At 40.9% G+C, this 14,302-nt stretch overlaps 1 protein-coding gene across 8 annotated transcripts in view; it reads right to left on the minus strand.

Moving 5' to 3' along the window:
* CHCHD6 (coiled-coil-helix-coiled-coil-helix domain containing 6) overlaps window positions 1–14,302 on the minus strand; it is a 198,506-nt gene that overhangs the window by 81,840 nt on the left and 102,364 nt on the right. For all 8 annotated transcript variants that reach the window (XM_083418843.1, XM_083418838.1, XM_083418841.1 and 5 more), the window contains one exon: window positions 912–982. In XM_083418843.1, the coding sequence (XP_083274969.1) occupies window positions 912–982 (71 nt within the window). The remainder of the gene's footprint in view (window positions 1–911; window positions 983–14,302) is intronic.

Below are 14,302 nucleotides of genomic sequence, written 5' to 3' on the forward strand. Positions count from 1 at the left end.
AAATGTAGCACATGCTCCGTTAATTAACACCTAACGTCTAATTTGTCATCATTTATTTGCCTGTTGCACAAAAAAGCAACTCTTAATCATCTAATTGATATATTTGCTTCAAGGGCCATTGCACACAATATGGCCCAATTATACACATTTTCTAATGCAGGTACATTTTGCAGGTTACCCAGTCAACTGGGAGCTCCTTGCAATGTGTCAGAAGCATGTTAAAATGCATGTTTCTTTCAAGCACTATATATTATTGACTTTTGTGCATATGCTAAACATGTACAATGTACTGCAATTCTTATGCATTGTCCTTGAAATTTCATGGAATGTATTAACTTAACTCTTCCGTTTAAGAAAGTGTGTGTGTGTGTGTGTGTGTGTGTGTGCGCGCGCGCACACACACACACACCAATAGCTATTTGGCTTATAGTGGAAAGGTAGATTTCAATTCTTCAGGGCTTCCTATAGCTCAGGTCATGTTCATATACTCCTCCTTAACTATAAGAGAAATGCCTCCCTCACTGCAACAACATACTTTCCCCATATGGCGACTACAAAAATATTTGTATTTCTGGTCTGTCAGACCTGGCTCCTGTCAGGTTTGGGGCAGGGTAGAAAGCGAAGGTGAGGAAGGAGCTAAAGCCAGGCAATGGACAGAGCTGCACAATCCTGGCCTAAGATGGAGCAGAACCCCATTCCTTCTAAAGTGTGAGCAAGTGTGATCTGGATGCACAGTATCTACTCTGCTCTACTATGACACTTCTTGGCTGGTTTCCGTGTAATTCCCTGCTTTGGCCAAAACTGGGTGGAAGCATGCAAAGTGAATCCCCCTCAGGACCACACTAAGCCAGCTCCTTCTGGAAAAAAATATTGTTTTTAATCTGTCAATGGGATAACAATTGCATTCTTACCTGATCTGATCTTCTGCATTGGTAACTGCCTCATTGTATTGATCCAAGGTCATCTTGTAGATTTCAGAATTCTGAAAGTTTAAAAAGGCATCATCCAGCATTACAAATTAATGTTTCTTAAGCAGCATAGTCCAGTACAAAGGCTCTTAAACTGATAAAGGCAAGCGGGACATATGCTATACATTAAAGCACCAAAAGGGAGGGGTAACAGGGATGAAAATGCTTGCAAAAATAAAGGATTCTGAAGCTCATCATCATCATTTATACCCTACAGATAAAATAATAGCTAAAACATACCAGTGAGCTTCAGCATGTATCATTTCATACATGAGCTCCTGTAGTCAACCGTATTGCACTGAGTAAGAATGAGCAAATTAGCAGCCCACTTCCAATCCAAAGAAAAGACACTCAAGAATTGGACTTTCAGGTATATGGGGAAAGTTCTCCTAGCAACTGCTGGTACCTTTCTGAGAGATAAGCTTCAAGCTTGGAGATCCACAGGTCTGGCAAGGGCAACGTCAACCAGTCATTAATGTAAAGGTATAAATAACCAAATCAGAAACAGAAAAGGCAGGTTAATTGAAAAGCAAGTATCCAAACATTAGCCTTTTTATAAGTCAGGTTTGGGGAAAAGGATCCAGTCCATAGGATGGATTGATGGGTGGAGCTGCCCATTAATCACCTGACATCACAATAATATCAGGTGACCCAAAGTAAAAATGTTCCTGTGTGGTACAGCTCAAATTTAATCAGACAACACAAAGAAATATTTGCACTTACATCAAGCCATACTCTGGGGGTTTGCCAGGAGTGAAACAAACCTGCTCTGGACAGCAATCACACCAGAACTTGCTGTCAATGTCGATCAGCTGATCAGCACTGACAGCAAACCTCACTCACAAAAAATAGTTGGGATCACACTTTAAGGTTCCCAATTGTTCCTTTGGAGCAGGAGAGTGTGGTTTGTGAAAACAGCCTCATGGGCCAAATTTGACCCAAAAGCCAAAGATTTTCCACCCCTGTTATAAACAATCTCTTGACAGCATCCTACATTTACTTTGATTAAACTCTACCTGAACTTAGACACCACTGCAAGTTTTCAAATATAGTAACTTCACTTTGTGAAGTAAAGCAATGTATGAAATTTTATCCAATTCAGGAGAAAGCTGATCTTCCCTAGCCTTCATAAAAAAAGTCTTAAGACTGCAAATAATGCACAAGATATTCATTGCTTTATACTTCAGTTGTAAACTGGGACTACAGTTGTATGCCCCAGGCACTATGCAACCTAAACAACTTTGAACGATTATTTCATTCTACCAACCCACTGGGGAAAGGAATAATTTCCTAACTATATTGTCCACCCCTTATTTCTTTGAGACTAAAATGGGGGGGGGAGAGATTTTGGAGAAGAACTAGAGGAACAACTTTGGAATTGTTTTTTGGAAGAGACTACCGTTTGGATCTATCTCAAATAGGACTTGAGAAAATGCTCTAAACACATGTGCCCAACAAGATTGAATAAAATTAACAGCAATATATCCAAACTCTGCTGGTGGGAATGCACTTTGAGGAGACACAAGGACATTTTACGCTGTTTAGTGAGGGGCAATGAGCGTAAAATAAATTCTCTCACCTGGTGGCAGTGAGAGGTTTAACAGGAAGGAAAAGCAGACAGAGGGGTAAACTCTTGGCTGGAACTCCCTTCCTCCCCGCATCATAAGATGCAGAGAAAACCGGGTGCCATAACACCATCATACTCAATGGGCTGGTAATGTTCTTTACAATGCTCTTGTGAGGAGAAAAATGGAAAGAAAACAAATCATGTACACCACCCTGGCTTCTTGAAGGAAAGGTGCAAGACAAATGTGAGAATGAAGTCCTATTAAAGAACAGTTCCATACATACAGCAAATTGTGCTTCTTATGGATTATCTGCAGCAAATATACAGTGTACATGACAGGCACACATCCCAAAATATCCAGATATAAACACTGATGAACCTTGGCCCAAACATGATTGTCACATAAAGCATGGAATGATTCCTAGCCCTTTCATCTATGCAACATAAGCAAATGGCATATGGACACATTTCCTCTGTAAACTTGCTGATTAACAGTGAGAGGCTAAATAGATAAACACAAATCTAAATAATCAATTTATTTATTTTTTACTGTGTAATTCCCTTTCTGGAGGATCCTTGCCCTTTTCAGATTGTATCATGATTCTCACAAGTGTAATTTTCCTTCCATTTCCTCAGCACAGCAGCTGAAACAAAGTTTTATTCCTCCATTTACTTTTATCCTCCAGCAATGTCTAGCCACAAAGCTTAGGGAAAATGGAACTTAAACAGAAAAAAGACCACTCATTATGCTTACAATCTTGCCCCTTCTCAGATAGTTTTGTATTTCTGTGCACTTCCCTACCACTTTCCTTGCAGAGTTCATAAATTAGCAGGTTCATATAAGCATGCTTTGATATTCCTTTCAAATTTGCTATATGAAAGCATCATTGTTAGATGTATCTTTATGCATGACACAAAGAAGCCCAGCAGGGAATTGTTTTCACAGGTTTTCAATAAAAAAAACTCTTTCAGGAACTGACAAATTGCAGATGAGGCTTCACCTCAAAACGTACTTTGGCAGCAAGAGCTATCTGTCAGTCTGTCTGTCTATCGATGTGTGTTACATAATGGTTAATTTTATTTCACTTTAGAACTTTAAACACTCTGTCCTCTCCCTCTCTCAGGTCACCAGCCTGGAATGCAGATTTTAATAGCACCTTCCCTCCCACCTGCACTGCACAGCCCTGCAACTCCCTGCTGTTCCTCACTTGCCTCTGAAAAACCCAAAGACCCGTGCCTCCATTAATTAAAATTGCCATTAAAAATTAAATATTGTGAATAAGTAGGTGTGAGCATTATCTCCATGGGTTTCATAAATCTCACTGTTTCTCCAATTACTTCTCAAGCAATTTTCATATTTCATACTGTCTGATTTCTCATAGGACCTGGATTTGCAAGATCAAAACGATGACAAAAAGTAGGAAAAAAGCAACCAAGAGCGGAAGGTAGCAAAATGAAACATTTTGCAGGCAACAGGAAGGAGCCCCATCAAATTCTATTAGCCAGCAGTGATCTGCAACGAAGGAGCAGCAGGAATGGAAAATAAGAACAAATATGTTGTACATAAGGCTCAGCATGAAGCTGGGATTTAACCCTAACCCTAAGACTGAAAACAGAAAAAGAAATTGATTAACAGGGATGTTTTCCAGGTGTGTTTTATAAAATGATTACAGAAGAATCTTTGGCTATAGTAAACACATCAACAAGAGGGCAGTACTTTAGTGACAAGTTTGTAAAAAAAAAAAAACCATGCACACAAGGCTATCACCGTGTATTTATCCTGCACAAGTCTCAGTTAACTTTCCATCAGCTACTCAAAACAACATGATAAAATCAAAGTTCACTATCAAAACCCCAATACAATGCAATACGGTACAAAGCTAGAACTTAAAAGTCAGAAGTAATTAAACTTCTTACTTTCAACAATAAAAAGAAATACAGGCTAGAGTGACTTACAAAAACTGATTAGAGTCTAGTGGAACAAAAGTAGTTGTAATGGCTGGCAAGTCTGTTTTAGGAGTGTGTTTCCACTCCCTACCAAGAATGTCCTACTCTATTGCATTAACAGATTGTGCCCTCCCTTCAAGTACAGTGGTGCCTCGCAAGACGAAATTAATTCGTTCTGCGAGTTTTTCGTCTTGTGAATTTTTTCGTCTTGTGAAGCACCACTGTGCATTGACGGTTTCCCATAGGAATGCATTGGCGGTTTTAAAAAAAAGGCGCAAGACGTTTTCGTCTTGCGAAGCAAGCCCATAGGGAAATCCGTCTTGCGAAGCAACTCAGAAAATGAAAAACTCTTTCGTCTTGCGAGGCATTCGTCTTGTGAGGCATTCGTCTTGCGAGGTACCACTGTAACTTGAAGAGCATATTTTCATCCTTGGTTCTAAGAACACAGGATAGAATTTCTCCACGAAGACCTTCTTTGTGCACTTTCCTGTTGCTCCTCAAAGCTGTGGGACAGCTTTGCCCTCTCTAAACACCAAGCCAGGCTTCTCTGTCAAACAGCTCCACTTCTACAAAACTTCTACTTGGAGAAGGAAACTGAGCTTCACCTTTCCTTCACCATTACCAGTTAAGCTTCCCTTTAAGACCAGGCGCTTCGTAGACACCATACTGGCCACAGCAGTCCTTCCTCGAGACTTGTAGTCCATCAGAGCAACCAGTTAGGAAGAGGATGCCTCAATAAGTCTTTAGTTGGATTTTAATCATTTATCTTAAGTGTGTCTATGCAATTTCCCTTTGGACTTGGGACTACAGATTTCAAGCATGGTTAGCTGCTCGTCAACTTTGCTAATAACTTCCAGCAGATAAGTCTGAAATAAACTGAAAGATCTAAGGACCAGCCAGTTGATTATAAGTGTCAGATATTGAATACAAGGCCTGAAATCTGAGATTATAGGCATGTGCTTAATTTTATGTTTTTTTCTAAGCAAACTCTTATTAGCATAAATTTACAGGAGCAGAAGGAAAAGGATTTGATGTCCAGGATTTTATAGCAATTCATATGCTGCCATTTTAATGAACGCTGGAGCGGCTCCGAAGTCTGAATACACAGCAAAAATGCACTGTGTGAAGTAGCAATGCAGTGATTTCACCTACTGAGAGGCAAGCACACTGTATTCTTCCTGTAGGCAGCTGTTGGAGCAAATTTTCCATCTGGAAAAAAACTGCACTTAACATCAGGCACTTTTAAAAAGTGTTATGAAAATAGTGAGTAACTGCAGTGTTTCATATAAGGTGGGAAAGCTGTGACTAGCCCTGCATTATGCTGTGCAGATATGTGCCCCCCCCAAAGAAATATAACTGATATTTTTGATGGGGAATGCCAAAAATACACAAGCTATGTAGGACATATGCCTGTTCAGTTCTGTAACATGCACAAATTATAGGAGAAACTGTATAGGGGGTGGGTGGGGGGCTGGATTAAATCCTCAAACCCCACCTCCAGCTCTCCTCAGTTTTAGGCAAAGTATGCAATTCAAGGATCATTTAATCATCATTGAGGGGCTGGACTTTAGGTACCTTACAATTCTGTAGAATCTGTGATTCTATGGAACAGGAGATATGTGGAACTACTTTTCCAGCTCATCACAAAGGCTGCTTCATTTCACTTGCCTAAACTACACATTGGTCTAGGTGAGATATAAGATGCCTGACTGAAAAACACGGAAGAGAAAGACAAAAACTAGAAATTAATCATTTTTAGGATCATTTTAACACCTTTCCTGGTGTTAAAACAGCAGCAAGGGGGGGTGGAGGTGAAAATACCTCAACAACCATATTAGGCTGAGAACTAGGTCAATGGATCAAAAGCTGCTTCCTTGTTTGTTTTTTAAAGAAAAACAGAACAATCGCAAGTTATATTGAGGTATGTTGACATGGCGGTGCCTAGAACATTGTCAGTGGTCATAGCGCTGAAAGATACAAAGAGGATTAATGGCTGTTGAAACTGTGCCAGCCTAGATGAATGCTAGCGATCCCCGTGATGAAACAGAGCAGACCAACAGAGGAGGCCTTGACAAATGCTGCAGATGACAGCTGCAGGATTACATGGTGCAATCTGCCTAGCACCTGACAGGAGCATCACTTAGAATCCCTCCTCCCTTGTTGCTGCGAGTTCTCTCCTGCGTTCAGAACGGGAGCCCATATCCTGCTGGAAGGAATGTGCATCCCACAATGCATGTAAAAAGGCAATAACGCCACATTTTTCGCACCATGCAACAAAACAAAAGGGAAAAGGCAGCAAAAGGAAAGGGAATTGAGCACCGGCTACCTCTGTCGCGAGACTCTCCTGTAAGGGTTTTTTGGGCCGCCTGGTAATAACCAGGGCTATTTAAATTGGAAATTAAGAGCCCTTATGACCTTGTACAGCTGTCGCTCTCTTCCACTTTGACACGGAAAACTAGTGGGATAAATATAGCAGTATTTCAGGAAACACAAATATCATTCATTGAAAAACAAAGCTAGGACAAAGCCTCAGCAGCAGCAAATGGAAAATGCAGCTGCCATTATCCTTTTGGGGTGCCTACTGCAAGGAGGATTTGTGTTCAAATTCCAGAGGACTAACTAGGCTTACCCATTTGTTATTTCAATGTGCTGTTTGCCTCTTGCAGTCATATGAAGTTTATTTTAAAAAAACTAAAAAAAACATCCACAGCAACATGGGAACCTGCGTATGCATCCTAAACCTCCTTGATGATTTTCAGTTAATCGGTTAAGATGCGCAATATGACGAACCTCTACAATGTAGCTTTCTGGACAAATTACATGTTGGAATCACTCCCCGCGTTCACTAATGTTTTAGAACACAATCCCGTGCCTTGAGTATCCTGAACACAAGGGAGTTTCTACCCATTTATAATACGTTGATGATTCTGTTGATTTTATATCAAAAGTGTGTGTAAATAAACATTTCAAAGCTGTGAAATAAGGCTCTCAAGGCAGTTATTATTGGTATTAAATGTAATTTATACCAAGTCTCTCAATGTAGCTATTATTAACAACAGTAATTCATCTAGAATTGTTAAAATGCAATATGCTTTACAATCACTAACTCCCATAAAGAATCTGGTGTGCGTATTATTACTACTCACTTGCAGCTGAGGAACTTGGCCAAGATCATGACTTGACCAAGAAGGCTTGGTTCAACATTCAAGCACAGGCCTGACAAACTTGACCTCTGAAGCCAAGCATGACCCAGCAGCTGTAGGTGCTTAACAGTTTCCCTCTTCACTTTTTCAGGCTCACAAATGCAAAGTCAGGAGGTTTAGCAAGCCCTTCATGGGCCCCCACACCAAGCTGGCTGGGCTGAGATCAGCTTGATGGGTCATAAGTTGTGCAAGTCTGCAATCTGTGCTTCTACAACCGTGGTTCCCAACATGGGGCACATGCCCCACAGGGGGGCAATTTGATTTTTAAGGGGGGCAATTTGAAAATGAGTTATTAACAGTGAATTTTTCTGCATTTCTTATAGTTCTAGGGGCCTCAAATATAGTATATAAATATATATTGTGACATACACATTTTTAAAGTTAAAATCAGCTTGTTTAGACCAAGCTAATGGCCTTTTAGGCTTCTTCCATGTGAATAGGAGTTCACTTTTTGAATAATAAGAATTATATGTCACGGGGGGGGGGGCAGCAGGATTCTAGAGATGCTTAGGTGGCGCATGGCCAAAAAAAGGTTGGGAACCACTGTTCTACAAGTACTCTAGTGTGGTAATGCTCACTACTATTCTGATTTCCATGTCCTTTTTAGACGATCCCTTTCCCTACGCTGGGAGCCATTTCAAGGACTCTAGAGCTAAAACTCTGTTCTTTGATGCAGGTGGATGAAATGGAGTGTACTGGAGTGAAGAAAGAAGGGTAGAGGTGTTAGATTTCCACATATTTTCTGAACAATGCTATTCAGGGTCAGCTTGACCACAAGCATCAAAAGATCAGTTACTTAAGGTACAGTGGTACCTCTGGACGCTAACGGAATCCGTTCCAGAGCCCCGTTCACATCCTGAAGCGAACGCAACCCGCGTCTGCGCATGCACGAGCAGCGAAAGTAACGTGTTCCATTACTTTTGGGTTGCCGTGGAGCAGAACCTGAAAACACTCAACTTGAAGTGACTTCAACCCGAGGTATGACTGTATTTGCACAAGACCTTTTATACAGTTATTTCTCAGTGCGGTTCACTATCTAGCAGCACCTACCCACAAGCTAGAAACGATTCTCATTTCTCTTCAAACTGGCACATTCAGTGCAGCTGCCACACATGCAACCTGGGATTGGACGAGGGCGCAGGTACTAGTTTTAAAAAATTGCGGATGTCATTTATTAAAGTCATGCAACACATGCGGACATTTTCTGCAGTGATAGTAGGACCAAATCTGTCTAAATAGTAGGACCCCTGTCTAACTAGATCGCTAATCTAGTAAGCTCAGAAGGTTGTCTGAAGCTGATGTTGCTAGAGGCTTCATACTTCTCTTTGGAGTGCTCTAGAGATATGTGCCCCCAAATGGCTATGTCTCCAAAGTTCTTATACTCTCTGTTATTTTATTCCCTAGCATAAATTGGGTATTGCTTAAGATTATGTCGCTGGGTAAGTTGGCTGTTATTTAATAGCAGCAGCAGCAGCAACCACAACATAGCCATTAAGATTTCTAAATGAAGTCCTGGTAGCCCTGTTCAGGGATGGGCTTATCCATCCCCTCACTCCTTCAATGCATGCAGTGAAGCCAAGTGTGGAATGTGACCATTCTGCTCATTCCCTTCTCTGCGAAACTGCAAAACCATAAATGCTGAATTAGAATTCACTTCAGGATCAGAGAAGAGAGAGATAGCTGCAATCTATAGATTGAGAGATTGGGGGGGGGGGTGAAATCTTTTCTCTCTGGGTGAAATCTTTTCACATTTCCTGGTTCATGAAAGGGGACAGCAGCAGAATAAGATCCCCCTAAATCAGAATTGGCGTTTGGTACTAGCAGGACGATAAGAACAATATCCACAATAGATGAGTAGCAAAAGTAGAGGAGGACAACACAGAGGTGCCTGGTGGTGGTGAATACTCATCAGGAGCAGAGGAAACCAAGGTCTACATTACATGCATCCAGATAAGCGAAAAAACCTGTGACCAACTGCTTTCCATGATGGGCTGTGAGCAGAAGTAGAATACAAAAGTTCCCAGACTGTGGCATGCCCCTTCCTACTGTAGAATCCAGGGAAATCCAACCTCTTTCCAGCACCCCGCCCAATTCTCCAGCAGATATACTGAATAAACTACTGACCTTTATGACTGCACAGGTGGACAGCAGAAAAGGGTTTACCATTTTACTGTCAGCTGTGCAAGCCACCAACACCATCAAAAGTGAAATTACATCCAGTTGCTCTGAATATAACCGGTTATAATTGACTTCTTGATCTGAGAATGTTGTAACTGGAATTTTTTCATTCCCGTCTAGCAAAAATGAACCCAATAATGATATCTAACATATTGACAGCAGCAAAATTGATTGTTGCTAAAAACTTGAGGGGGCGGGGTTTGAAATAAAAGTACACAGAAGTGCACAGCCCAATGATAAAAATTAATAATGTCATGAGGTTGAGAGACAGTATACCAGGATCCTAAATTTGTGAAAGAGTCCTTTTACTAAATATTAGAGAAGAGATTAATAGGTATTCATGCTTTAGTATTCTTAATAATTTAACTACTTTAGCTTTAATAATTCTGAATATACTATATATGACATTCTGATGTGAAATATATAGAGTATTAACTATCCTGTTGATCTTGTATTTAAACAACATCCATATTCCTGCTCCTTCCTCACTTCGTACAAATGTGGCCTAAAACCTTTAGGGGTGAGGAACTTGAAACATTACTGTTGCAATAAGAATTGTTTTACAACTCTCCGTTAATTTTTTTGTACATTTCAAATGCAGCTTTTAAAACATTTAGACTTATTTATTTTTATGAACATGGTGTCTTCAAGGACACAGAAACACAAAGCTGTACAATATACAATAGTTGACAGAGGATCGACACTTGAAATGTTAAAAATCCAGCTCCACCCCCAACATGCCTACAAAAGCCAGCAATGTTTTGTGAACAATGGCAATTCATGATGGATCAAGGAAGAAAACGAGCTGTATGTCATTCTATTAATTATTCTGAAGTCAGGCACACACCGTTTGTCAATGCCTGCATTAAAGAAGGGTAGGTTACATCTCAAACAGGGGTGGGGAACCTCTGGTCCTCAAGATGTTGTTGAACTTGTATCCCCCATCCCCACTGACTATGCTATCTAGGGCTGGTGGGAGTTGGACAGCAAGAACATCTAGACCAGAGCTTTTCAAACTGTGTGTTGCAGTATGTAGGTGTGTTGCGTGAATGCTCTCCAAGCCGGAAAGGGGTTAGTTTAACGTCCAGTTTGCTACCAAAACTGAATTACTGTGTCGCGAAATAATGTATGTCTAAAAAGTGTGTCACCAACATGGGCAATTTGGAAAGCTCTGATCTAGAGAGCCATGGTTTCCCCATCCTTGATCTTAGAAAGTAGAAGCAAAGGGAATGAAAGATAACTCAAATGTGTGAGGAATACATGAAGAGACATCTGAGCACAAGGCCAGCTAACATTAGGAAAGAGAATAAGAAGGAAACTATTTAAAGTGATTGTTAAAAAGTAAACCATGGCCCAAAGTGCCATCCAACCCGCTTCATTTTTATTATCCAGACGACTGCAAATTACTCAGTTGTGCAGCATCCAGGCAGTCAAGCTTCGCTAAATAACCCTGGTAAGGGCAGGGCTGAGTGAGAAACAGCCAAACAAACAATTATGAGATATCCCAGACAAGATCAAGGGAAATGTGGCAAACCTCCCAGGTTATACATGCAGCCTGTTACAGTTTCCCCTCAGCACACCGGCAAAGCGGCAAGCACTGCTTCTAAAACTTCTGATATTCAAAGGCTCATTTGGTTGACAGGAAGCCTGTGGATTTGTGGACAGATTGTCACACAAACTGTCAAGTTTTTAGAGAAATGATCAGACCTTCTTTTGCCTGCGTTACGGAGCACATCAAAGGCACATAAGACAAACCAGACGCAGACTGCATGGATCTAACTGGGAGGTGGGTGTACATATTCAGAACAGGGTGGTGTGCAATGGAGGAGGAGTAAGACAAAGAGTTTTGAGGGAGCTCTATAGAAACATGAGTAATAAGGGCTGAAAGTTCCAGAAACTTGACAGATTCAGGCAGCTACTTCTCTCTCTCTCTCTCTCTCTCTTACACACACACACACACACGCCAAGGGCAAAGAAAAGAAAATTATAAATGAAGCAATTTATTTTTTTCACTACTTCTCGATTCCTTTCAGCTATTTGGGAAGATAACTTCTCTGTCAGGAAAAAGTGTTCTCTCTCTCACACGCACACACACACAAAACCTGCAGGTGCTTTTTTCGCATTCTCTCTGCTGTGGGGGAAAAACATGGCCTAGAACAGTGATTTCACTGGTGAGCTCAGCTTGGATGTTGGGTCAACAGAACATGAGGTGTTCAAAAGAGTCTCATTAGAAGGATGGGTGGAATTGAAAGCCTGCCTCGGATCAGGAAGTATTCTGTCAGCTGGACTCCTTACTCAAATGCTTGGGGATGGCTAGATAACTGGTCACTTCTAGGATGCAAGAGCCAAAATTCATGGGATGCTCCCCATACGCAATGGAGCATTGGCTATTATACATAAAACAGCTGCTATGCAGAAGCCATTTTAAAATGGCCTGCTGTGAAAATTGCTGTGATCCAGCCAAGCCATTCATGTGCAGCAGACGGCCATGCGACTGGGCAATTTTCTTTACATTACTGCAAAGCTGTAAGAGATTGGAGGGGTGGGGATAGGGAGCTGCAACACACAGAGAGAAAGAAAGCTTGCTGCATAGGAGGGAGCTGCCATGGGGGGGCAATTTAAAATTAGCCTCCATGGGGCATTACATTGTATGTGCTATGTGAGCGGAGAAATCATTTGGAACCAGTGGGTTCCAAAACTCCCTGGCATACTTTGGGATAAATGCTAGGAGGAATTTGGGCTCTGCCTCCTGGCCCTTGGAAATTCTAACCAGGCAAAATGGAAATCCAGCATCCCCTTGAACAAAATTCCTGTCTCAAACAGAAAGGTACTTCATCCACAGAAGCAAGGGACTCATTTAAACAAAAGAAATATAGCAACATCTTCATGTTGACCATTCTCAGTAAATTTCTGGCTTCTGCAACAAGCTGGAAGGATGGAGGAACAAATACAGTCATACCTCGGGTTGAATGTGCTTCGGGATGAGCACGTTTGAGTTGCGCTCTGCGGCAACCCGGAAGTAACGGAGCACATTACTTCCGGGTTTCGCCACTTGCGCGTGTGCAGACGCTCAAAATGACGTCATGTGCATGCGCAGAAGTGGCGAAAAGCGACGCGCGTGCGCGCAGACATGCCGTTGCTGGTTACGTTTGCTTCTAGATGCGAATGGGGCTCCGGAACAGATCCCATTCGCATCTAGAGGTACCACTGTACTGCCTATTTCTAATGTAAAGAGATAAATAAATAAATAAATACCGCCCTTAATTGTGCACTATAAAGACTATGTAGTGGGATATCAAAGCTGTGAGAATGGACTATATTTATTTTGAGACATTTATATGTTGACTCTCTGAGTAATACCCACCATGGCAGATTACATACAGTGGTACCTTGGTTCTCAAAGGCCAAAAACCCGGAAGTAAGAGTTCCGTTTTTTGAACATTTTTCAGAAACCAAACGTCTGATGTGCCTGTTGGTTATTGTTTCCGGGGTGCCTGCACCAATCAGAAGCTGCACCTTGGTTGTTGAACATTTTGGAAGTCAAACGGACTTCCGGAACAAATTAAGTTTGGCGCTTTTGTTTTTGCTACTTATTTTGCGTTTTTGTTTTTGAGACTTTTTCAGTTAATTTGTTTTTGTGACGGTGTGGAACCCAGTTCAGCTACTGATTGATTGATTGATTGATTGATTATGTGACTGTGGAATTGGATAAAAGCCCTCATTCAAACAATGACTATCATCAGTGCAGGTAAGGAAAAAAAGTAATTTTAATTTTTATCATCTAAAATACTGTCTTATTTATTTTATAGTACAGTACATTGATTATTGCTTTCATTCTATGGATCAATGGTCTCATCAGATAATAAAATTCCTGTTAAATTGCTGTTTTAGGGCTTGTTTTTAAAAGTCTGGTACAGATTAATCTGTTTTGTATTACTTTCTATGGGAAAGCATGCCCTGGTTTTGGAACACTTTGGTTTTGGAAAGGACTTCTGGAACAGATTAAGTTTGAGAACCAAGGTACCACTGTACACAACTAAAAATATTAATGCCTCTCCCTGAGAAAACTCTCATAGTCAGTAATCATAACATACAGTGGTACCTCAGGTTAAGTACTTAATTCGTTCCGGAGGTCCATTCTTAACCTGAAACTGTTCTTAACCTGAAGCACCACTTTAGCTAATGGGGTCTCCTGCTGCCACTGCACTGCCGGAGCACATTTTCTGTTCTCATCCTGAAGCAAAGTTCTTAACCTGAAGCACTATTTCTGGGTTAGCAGAGTCTGTAACATGAAGTGTATGTAACCTGAAGCGTATGTAACCTGAGGTACCACTGTATTCAATTTATAATGTATGTATTCTTTTTGTAAACTGCTTTGAGGTTTTATAACCATCAAGCAGTATATAAATGTTGTAAAATAAATATTGCAAACCATAATT

Source organism: Podarcis tiliguerta (assembly GCF_965153285.1).
Source record: "Podarcis tiliguerta genome assembly, chromosome: 2".
Lineage (NCBI taxonomy): Eukaryota > Metazoa > Chordata > Lepidosauria > Squamata > Lacertidae > Podarcis > Podarcis tiliguerta.